The 10,341-nt window shown below is 45.6% G+C and overlaps 1 protein-coding gene across 2 annotated transcripts in view; it reads left to right on the top strand.

Annotated features, from left to right (window-relative positions):
- macrod2 (mono-ADP ribosylhydrolase 2) overlaps nt 1-10,341 on the top strand; it is a 1,308,647-nt gene that overhangs the window by 938,168 nt on the left and 360,138 nt on the right. For both annotated transcript variants that reach the window (XM_024007574.2, XM_070448731.1), the window contains exon 6: nt 108-229. In XM_024007574.2, the coding sequence (XP_023863342.2) occupies nt 108-229 (122 nt within the window). The remainder of the gene's footprint in view (nt 1-107; nt 230-10,341) is intronic.

Below are 10,341 nucleotides of genomic sequence, written 5' to 3'. Positions count from 1 at the left end.
TTCTGTCTGTCCTCAATACTAGTGTGCTAGCTAATATTCTTCTTCTGTCTGTCCTCCATACTAGTGTGCTAGCTAATATTCTTCTTCTTTCTGCCCTCTTCTCCCAGATGTGATCCACACTGTGGGCCCTGTGGCCAGGGGACATGTGGGTGAAACAGAGACCAAGGACCTGACAGCCTGCTACCAGAACTCGCTGGAGCTGGTCAAAGGGTTCGGACTGCGCTCTGTGGTGAGTACACACTAAGGGTGTGCGATGGGAACTAAAATTCATATCACAATATTTTCCACTGACGATAACGATATAATATCATGATATACTGTATATATATATATATATATATATATATATACTTTTTTTTMGCATTTTATGAGCCCTTCAAAGTTAATACATTACAAAATATTGCTTTTAACCTTATAGAAACAGAAAGGGGGCATTGCACATCACGGTAAACCTGTGCAAACATGAAACATTAACAAAGGTATAGGAGTTAAATGTAAAAATAGTCCAGGTACTCATGATGTAATTAAAAATGTAAATTCCTGCCAAATATAAGAAGAGCAGTCTGAATTCAAGTTGTAAACCTTTTCAAACTAACTTCTTCAAGCATTAAGCAGACAGTCTGTGTGTTTCTCAGTTTAACAATTCACTGCCTCCTTCTTCACAAGTTCCATGCCAAGAACACCAGCCTATTGACAGTTTCTGGCGTCAAAGTTTCCCTGTGGCATGTGACCACATTGCCCCAGTGCTAAATGCTCTCTCAGAGGGAGAACTTGTGGCAGTAATGCATAAGTATTTCTTTGCCAGACAACTCACTTGTGGGGAGGTGGATGTGTGAACTCGCCACCACTCCAAAGGATCAGCCTGACAGCCTGATCAGACTGTAGCTGTCCAGCTATTGCTCGATGACCTGTCTCAGGGTTCTTAAGGCAGGTGCACTACTGGTTTTCTTAAAGAAGCTTCTATGGGACTTACAATCACGGCCGGATGTGATACAGCCTGGATTTGAACCAGGGACTGTAGTAACGCCTCTTGCACTGAGATGCAGTGCCTTAGACCGCTGCGCCCCTCAGCAGTCCAGCATCTTTCATTCTAGCAGTCCAGCGTCTTTCAGTCCAGCAGTCCAGCGTCTTTCAGTCCAGCATCTTTCAGTCCAGCATCTTTTCAGTCCAGCAGTCCAGCATCCTTTCATTGTCCAGCAGTTCAGCAGCGCTCTTCAGTCCAGCTCTTTAGTCCAGCAGTCCAGCGTCTTTCAGTCCAGCAGTCCAGCAGTCCGTCTTTCAGTCCAGCCAGTCCACAGCCGGTCTTTCAGTCAGCAGTCCAGATCTTTCAGTCCAGCATCTTTCAGTCCAGCAGTCCAGCGTCTTTCAGTCCAGCATCTTTCAGTCCAGCTGTCCAGCTCTTTCAGTCCCGCAGTCCAGCGTCTTTCAGTCCAGCAGTCCTTCAGTCCAGCAGTCCAGCGTCTTTCAGTCCAGCAGTCTAGCATCTTTCAGTCCATCAGTCCATCATCTTTGAAGTCCGGCGTCTTCTGTCCAGCAGTCTAGCATATTTCAGTCCAGGGTCTTTCAGTCCAGCATCTTTCAGGCCAGCAGTCCAGCGTCTTTCAGTAAAGCAGTCCAGCGTCTTTCAGTCCAGCATCTTTCAGTCTGGCGTCTTTCAGTCCAGCGTCTTTCAGTCCAGCACTCCAGCATCTTTCAGTCCAGCATCTTTCAGTCCAGCAGTCCAGCGTATTTTAGTCCAGCGTCTTTCAGTCCAGCACTCCAGCATCTTTCAGTCTGGCGTCTTTCAGTCCAGCGTCTTGCAGTCCAACAGTCCAGCGTCTTCAGTCTGGCGTCTTTCAGTCCAGCAGTCCAGCGTCTTTCAGTCCAGCAGTCCAGCGTATTTAGTCCGGCGTCTTTCAGTCCAACAGTCCAGCGTCTTTCAGTCCGGCGTCTTTCAATCCAGCAGTCTAGCGTCTTTCAGTCCAGCATCTTTCAGTCTGGCGTCTTTCAGTCCAGCGTCTTTCAGTCTGGCGTCTTTCACTCCAGCATCTTTCAGTCCAGCATCTTTCAGTCCAGCAGTCCAGCGTCTTTCAGTCCAGCAGTCCAGCGTATTTCAGTCCGGCGTCTTTCAGCCAACAGTCCAGCGGCTTTCAGTCCGGCGTCTTTCAGTCCAGCGTCTTTCAGTCCAGCGTCTTTGTCAGTCGGCGTCTTTCAGTCCGGGTCTTTCAGTCCAACAGTCAGCGTCTTTTCAGTCCGGTGTCTTTCAGTCCAGCGTCTTTCAGTCCACAGTCCAGCATATTTCCGTCCAGCGTCTTTCAGTCCGGCGTCTTTCAGTTCCAACAGTCCAGCGTCTTTCAGTCCAGCGTCTTTCTTAGTCGCAACAGTCCAGCGTCTTTCAGTCCAGCGTCTTTCAGTCCAGCGCTCTTGTCCACGTTTAGTCCAACAGTCCAGCGTCTTTCAGTCCAGCGTCTTTTAGTCCAACAGTCCAGCGTCTTTCAGTCCAGCGTCTTTCAGTCCAGCGTCTTTCAGTCCAGCAGTCCAGCGTCTTTCAGTCCAACAGTCCAGCGTCTTTCAGTCCAGCGTCTTTTCTGACATTTGTCAAGGTAGTTTCTTTTAGTTTGTTTTCTTCCTTTAGAGATGATTTGAGGGGAAAACATTTATAAACATCAAGGAACACAAAGAAAGGGATTAATACATTCAGTGTCTGTGCCTCTGAGAACACAACCCAAAGCTAAATAATGTTGGTTGAAAGTTACTATTAGAGGTGACCTGGACATTGATGCTAACATTTACCATCAGTTACTGTTGATCTATTGATTTTGGCAGGTGGTTTGCTACCTTAGTTCAAGCCAGAATGTTTTCGGACATATAACCATGGATATATTTTTTTCTCTCGACCTCAAAGTCTTGAGGAGAAGATAAAGTCAGTGGCTGTGTGGGTTACATAACTCTACAGTATTATATTGGTTTGTGGGGCTTAAAACGTTGGTTTATTTCGAGTTGAATTCACATTGGCTGGTTTTCAACTCCAAATTAATATGAATCAGAATTGGTTGTCTGGACTCTGACACATTGGTATGGCTGGCTTCCGGGTTAAGCGAGCAGTGTGTCAAGAAGCAGTGTGGCTTGGCAGGGTTGTGTTTCGGGAGACTTATGGCTCGCCTCTCCCGAGTCCATACGGGAGTTGCAGCGATGGGACAAGACTAACTACCAATTATATATCACGAAATTGGGAAGAAAAAGGGGTAAACACTATTTGGTTGTCAATATGGTGTCTTAAATTGTAGTTCAGGTCAGCATATTTTCTGACATATGTCAATGCAGAATTGTTGTGTAAACTTTGAAAAAAAACTACTCTCAAAGGAAATATATGGGGAATTTAGTCATATGGAACAAACTATCCCATGGACAATACTGAGCACCTTAGCAGGCTGTGTAGCAAATCATTTCTTGAAAAGAGGCAGGATAACACAACTCAGGATAAGACCCAGATGCAGACAGTTAGAATCTCAGATGTTTATTACAAAACAGGGGGCAGGCAAACGGCAGGTCTAGAGCCGGCAGAGGTCGGTAATCCAAGACAGCGTCAATAAGGGACAGAACGGCAGGCAGGCTCAGGGTCAGGGCCGGCAGAGGTCGGTAATCCAAGGAAGCGTCAAACAGGGACAGAACGGCAGGCAGGCTCAGGATCTGAGAAGGCAGAATGATCAGAACCGGGAGGACTAGAAAACAGAAACTAGAGACACTGTAAAACAGGAGAACACACTGGTTAAACTTGACAAGACAAGATGAACTGGCAACAGACCAACAGAAAACACAGGTATAAGGACAATGGGGTAATGGGGGGAAATGGGAGACACCTGGTGGGGGGTGGAGACAAGCACAATATATGAGTGTTTAGAACAGTCGGGGGAGAATGGGAGGGGGGTAGAGAGAAAGAGCCTGTACCTCTTTAAACCTCAGAAATACATGTGTTAGGTTTTGTTTTATCCACCATTTCAGTTTACTCTTTGCACATGTCACTCTATTGCCTATAACAGTGCACTACTTTTGACCAGGACCCATGGGGCTCTAGTGCACTATAAAGGGAATGCGTTGCCATTTGGAACACAGTCTTTCTGTGTTTTGTTTCTGGAACACATTCCATGTGTTTATTTCAGTTTATCTAATGTATTTACCCAATATGTATATATTTATTAGAAACAGACCAGTGTTTTCATGGGGAGCTAGAAATTCTGTCTAAGGTATTTGTACAGCTGTTCTGCGTTGAGCTAGGCCTTGAGTGAAAACACTGGGTGTGCATCCCAAATGGCATTCTATTCACTATATAGTGCACTACTTTTGACCAGAGCCCTATGAGCACTTGTCAAAAGCAGGGAATAGGGTGCTATTTGGGACAAAACCTAAAGTTTTGTGATTGACTGGTCTAGTCTTGAAGGATGATGAGACCTACTAAGACTGTGGAATTATCTACCACATATACAGTTTTACTTTACTCATACACATGCGAGCGCATGAACACACACACACACACACACACACACCATGTGGACTTTACTTCCATTGGCTATGAACAGAACAACCGAGAAAGGTTTCTATTTTCCGTTATTAAAGAAATACGTTTTTTTATGGGGTGGATCAGCTTTAATACTGCGGATAGATTGTAGCTTCCATCAATGTAATTGTCTGCATCATTTCCAATCCCCCGTATATTTTTGGGGTAAATATATATATCCATATACAGTGCCTTGCAAAAGTATTCACCCACCTTGGCATTTTTCCTATTTTGTTGCATTACAACCTGTAATGTAAATGGATTTTTATTTGGATTTCATATAATGGGCATACACAAAATAGTCCAAATTGGTGAAGTGAAATGAAAAAAATTACATGTAAAAAAAAAATCWAAAAAAAKKKKCCGGAAAAGTGGTGCATGCATATGTATTCACCCCTTTGCTATGAAGCCCCTAAATAAGATCTGGTGCAACCAATTACCTTCAGAAGTCACATAATTAGTTAGTCACATAATTAGTCGCATAATAAAGTCCACATGTGTGCAATCTAAGTGTCACTTGATCTGTCACATGATCTCAGTATATATACACCTCTTCTGAAAGGCCCCAGAGTCTGCAACACCACTAAGCAAGGGGTACCACCAAGCAAGCGGCACTATGAAGACGAAGGAGCTCTCCAAACAGGTCAGGGACAAAGTTGTGGAGAAGTACAGATCAGGGTTGGGTTATAAAAAATGTCCAAAACTTTGATCATCCCACGGAGCACCGTTAAATCCATTATTAAAAAATGGAAAGAATATGGCACCACAACAAACCTGCCAAGTGAGGGCCGCCCACCAAAACTCACGGACCAGGCAAGGAGAGCATTAATCAGAGAGGCAACAAAGAGACCAAAGATAACCCTGAAGGAGCTGCAAAGCTTCACAGCGGAGATTGGAGTATCTGTCCATAAGGCCACTTTAAGCCATACACTCCACAGAGCTGGGCTTTATGGAAGAGTGGCCAGAAAAAAATAAGCAAACATGTTTGGTGTTCGTCAAAAGGAATATGGGAGACTCCCCAAACATATGGAAGAAGGTACTCTGGTCAGATGAGACTAAAAATTAGCTTTTTGGCCATCATGGATAATGCTATGTCTGGCACAAACCCAACACCTCTCATCCCCCCGAAGACTCCATCCCCACAGTGAAGCATGGTGGTGGCATGCTGTGGGATGTTTTTCATCGGCAGGGACTGGGAAACTGGTCAGAATTGAAGGAATGATGGATGGGGCTAAATACCGGGAAATTCTTGAGGGAAACCTGTTTCAGTCTTCAAAAGATTTGAGACTGGGACGGAGGTTCACCTTCTCATTTCTCTCTCTTACAGTGATGTCGGCTCCATTCTTTATCTCTCTCCTCTCCTTCTCTCTCTCTCTCCCTCTATCTATCTCTTGCTCCCTAGCTCTCTTCTTCTCTCCTGGACTCCTCTCTCCCTCTCGCTCCCTCTCTCTCTTCTCGTCTCCCTCTCTCCCTCTCTCCCCTCGCTCCCTCTCTCTCTCTCTCTCTCTCTCTCATCTCTGCTCCTCCGCTCCTCTCACTCCGGCTCCTCTCTCCCTCTCAAATTCAAATTCAAGCTCGCGTTATTGCATTGAAGACATTGGTCAGTATATGCCAAAGCAACAATATATGCAATATAATATACAAGTCAATAAATTAATAGAATAATGAAAATAAGTCATTATATTGGAAAAAGGTATATTCCTTCTCTCCCTCTCTCGCTCCACATCTCCCTCTCCTCGCTCCCTCTCTCATCTCTCTGCTCCCCTCACCTCTGCTCCTCTGTCTTCTCTCTCCCCTCTGCGCTCGATTCTCTTCTTCTCTCCTCTCTCTCTCCTCCTCTCTATCTTCCTCTCGCTCTCGTCTCTCTCTCTCTCTCTCTCTCTCCTCTCTCTTCTCTCTCTCTCCTCTCTCTCTTTCTCTCTCTCACGTCTCCCCTCTCTCCATCTCTCGCTCTCTTTCTTTTCTCTCTAACAGTATGTGGCCTCGATTAGGTATTTTGCTTCCCCATCTATCCACTTAGACTTCAAAAGAGAGAGAGAGGTGAACTATGAGCAACAGTGGGTCCTTAGGTGTGAGAGTTCCAAGTTTTTTTTTTTTCAATTTCTTGGATCCAAGTTATTTTGTTTATAATTCATAGTAGTTCCTTAGGTGCAAGTTCTGCTTCCAAGTTCTGTTGTTTATAAGCCACAGTGGTCCGGCGTTCCAGCCTCTTGTTTCAGACTCACAATCATTCCAGGTTCCTGGTCAGTGCTAAGCTCATTTGAGTTGGACTGTGTTGTGGGCTAGATCAGAGAGGGGGAGCTCAGCTGAAACCCACAACAGACAGGCAAACAGCCAGCCTGTTTTTGTGTGTTTGTGTGTGCCTGCGTGCGTGTTTGTGTGAGTCTGTCTATGCGTCTGTTTGTGTTTTTGAAAACGCTAGACGCTGGGCTCCCTAATGGGGATTCCAGGGCATTAAAAAGAGATACAAGTCAAAACTAAATGTAACAGACTAAACCAGAGCATGAAAGATTAGAACACACTTGGCCTGGGCAGCTAATCCCTGTAGTGTAGGGCCCAAACCCACTCTTCAGGCAGATAAAGCCATAGACACGTGCAGCTAAATGGACTTAGAACAACATACCAAACACAGTCACCCATAGAGTAGACAACCTCCCATTGTTGGTTGGACCTGCAGAGAGTGACTGGGGAAGTGCCTCAACCTTTAATAAAAAAGTGGAGATATAGTTTTGGTATGGTTTTTAAAAGCAATTGAGTCTTTATGAAAAAGAAGAAGATGAAGAAGTTTGCTGTGTCTCTAGCAGTCTGCAGGATGCATTGACAGTGGAAAGCTATTTGATCAGGTCTTGCTGAGAAATGGAGGGTCGTAAGGATGGAGAGTAGGAGGGATGGAGGGAAGGCCTACCGATGAAAGATGACGACCAGCCTGAGCCAAGAAAGCTGCCGTTTAACCCTGTGACTGCAGCAGAAAGTTTAACCCTGTGACTGCAGCTGACTGCAGCAGAAAGTTTAACCCTGTGCTGCAGCTGGCTGCAGCAGAAAGTTTAACCCTGTGAATGCAGCTGACTGCGGCAGAAAGTTTAACCCTGTAATGCAGCTGAACTGCAGCAGAAAGTTTAACCCCTGTGACTGCAGCTGACTGCAGCAGAAAGTTTACCCTGTAGAATGCAGCTGACTGGCAGAGAAGTTTAACCCTGTGACTGCAAGCTGACTGCGCAGAAAAGTTTAACCCTGGACTGCAGCTGACTGCAGCAGTGAAAGTTTAACCCTGTGACTGCAGCTGACTGCAGCAGAAAGTTTAACCCTGTGACTGCAGCTGACTGCAGCAGAAAGTTTAACACCCTTCGCTCATTCAAAGCAACTGGGAAACATCCATGGCAGGCATTGTTGTCACCTTAGCTTGATACGTAACGTCTGAGTGAGAGGAGGCACGAGCACCACCCAATCAGCCTACAGCACTGTGCACACACCTGTCGTTACTATGACAACTAGCATAGCCATGTCAGCAAATGACTGCTGTCTGAACACACAAATCTGATTTGGGGTTGTAACTTGCTGTTTGGAGAGACAGTATTCCAAAATGGATTTGAAAAACAAAGCTGATTTGAGCATTAAGGCCTGCAGTGTGAAGGCTTAATACCCTCTCTCTGTCCAAGCTATGTCAGATGGCTAGATGGTCGCCCCTGAACCCGACAAAATAGAGGAAGTCTAGTGCTGATGGAGAATCGTGTGTTTATATGAAATCCCCAATATGTGTGCCTGTGGCTGCCTTCCATTCACGCCCCATGTGTGTGCCTGTGTTGGTCATACTCCTATTATAACCCTGTTCACTGGACCCACAGCAGGACGCTCAGGCTCCAGTGTTGTTTCTCCGGGTGAGAGAGCAATCTGTCACAGCCCCGCCAAGGCCCAAAGCAGCACACTGACTGACCACAGCAGGACACAGAGTGAACAGCACAACAGCTGTTGACGACAGCAAGCCTACAAAGCCCAGCTGYACAGCACTGGGTGACCTCAGCCCACAACACCTAGTACCCCTGAATTGCTTGCCGGACTCTGGAGCACCAGGCTGGGGGGATAGTGTCCTTTCTTCTGGGTCTCTGAGTCTGGGTCCTAGAAGACTTAGAAAAAGAAATACTAGAACGGACATTCCCCTTCAAGTCAATGTTGTGTGATGGCTTGACCATCTATTTCTATGCTTGGAGGGTGCACCCAGTATGCGGCTGGCTGGGTAATCCCACCATATGACACCAGTCATCACATTCATCACCAGTCTGCTTGGCTTGCAGCGTTTTTTTCAACAGTCAATTTGTGATTAGTCAGACAGTGTGTTATGACTACAAAACGCTTCTGTAGCCTTCTGGGAGCTGGGGAGTGCGTGTGTGCGTGTGTGTGTGCGTGTGTGCGTGTGTGCGTGTGTGTGTGTGTGCCATACAGTGTGGTGTGTGTGTGTGTGTGTGGTGTGTGTGTGTGTGTGTGTGTGTGTGTGTGTGTGTGTGTGTGTGTGTGTGTGTGTGTGTGTGTGTGTGTGTGTGTGTGTGTGTGTGTGTGTTGACGTGTGACTAAGGATGAAGGCCACTAAATGCAGTCTGCAGCCCTGTCACTTTGTCCACACTGGCAGAGAGGAGAAGATAGAGAGAGTCAGCCCCCACTGTAGACACCCAGCAAAAATAGCTTAATGACAGATTGCTTAAGGAAAACATCAAATTGTGGGACTATTTGTGGTCGTCAAAAAATAAACAAAAAAAATAATACATTTCTCCCACAAGAGCATTACCCAACCACAAAAACCCCTGCATGCTGCTTCTGTCTCTCTAATTCTCCAGATACCATACCACTCGAGAATATTTCCAGTCGTCGTTATTTTGTCTCAGCAGAACGGCTCCCCAAAGACTCCCAGGCGCGTTTACTTCAAAAACAAAGCTAGTTAATTCAATAGTTTAATACATTTTATGAAATAGTCTCGAGTTGAAACCCCTGTTTGAAATAGCTCGAGTTGAACACCCTGTTGAATAGCCTCGAGTTGAAATACCTGTTTGAAATCCTCGGAGTTTGAAAACACCCGTGTTTGAAGATAGCCTCGGAGTTGAACACCCTGTTTTGAAATAGCCTCGGAGTTGAAAACCCTGTTTGAAATAGCCTCGGAGTTGAAACACCCTGTTTGAAATAGCCTCGGAGTGAAACACCCTGTTTGAAATAGCCTCGGAGTTGAAACACCCAGTCTTGAAATAGCCTCGGAGTTGAAACACCCAGTTTGAAATAGCCTCGGAGTTGAAACACCCTGTTTGAAATAGCCTCGGAGTTGAAACACCCTGTTTGAAATAGCCTCGGAGTTGAACCACCTGTTTAAATGATATGGTGATGATGGTTTGGTAAACATGATTATGTCTCTATTGTTAAGGTCACTATGTAAGGATGTGTAATATGGGCTTAAAATGAACACCATGGATAGAAGATCAAAATGACTTCCAGATGTGTGTTTTGTGAGTGTGTGTGTTGTATGTATGCATTTGAATGTGTGTGTGTTCTTTTCATGCATTACCGTTCCATAGTGAATAGGTTCTGCCTGACGGGCCCTGCTGGTTTCAGGGAGAGACAGACCCAGCCTAGCGTGATTAACCAAGACAAGAGACCTACATTAACTATCCCACAAATCCCCTAGTCCTGTTCACCCTGCAACTATCCACATCCCTAGTCCTGTTCACGCCTGCAACTATCCACATCATATACTCCTGTTCACCCTGCATCTATCCACAATCATCTAGTCCTGTTTCACCCTGCATCTATCCACACAATCCCCTAGTTTT

The sequence above is a fragment of the Salvelinus sp. IW2-2015 genome, linkage group LG18, assembly GCF_002910315.2.
Source record: "Salvelinus sp. IW2-2015 linkage group LG18, ASM291031v2, whole genome shotgun sequence".
Lineage (NCBI taxonomy): Eukaryota > Metazoa > Chordata > Actinopteri > Salmoniformes > Salmonidae > Salvelinus > Salvelinus sp. IW2-2015.
Note: the sequence above shows the minus strand (reverse complement) of the source record. Positions and strands in the feature narration are given on the sequence as shown.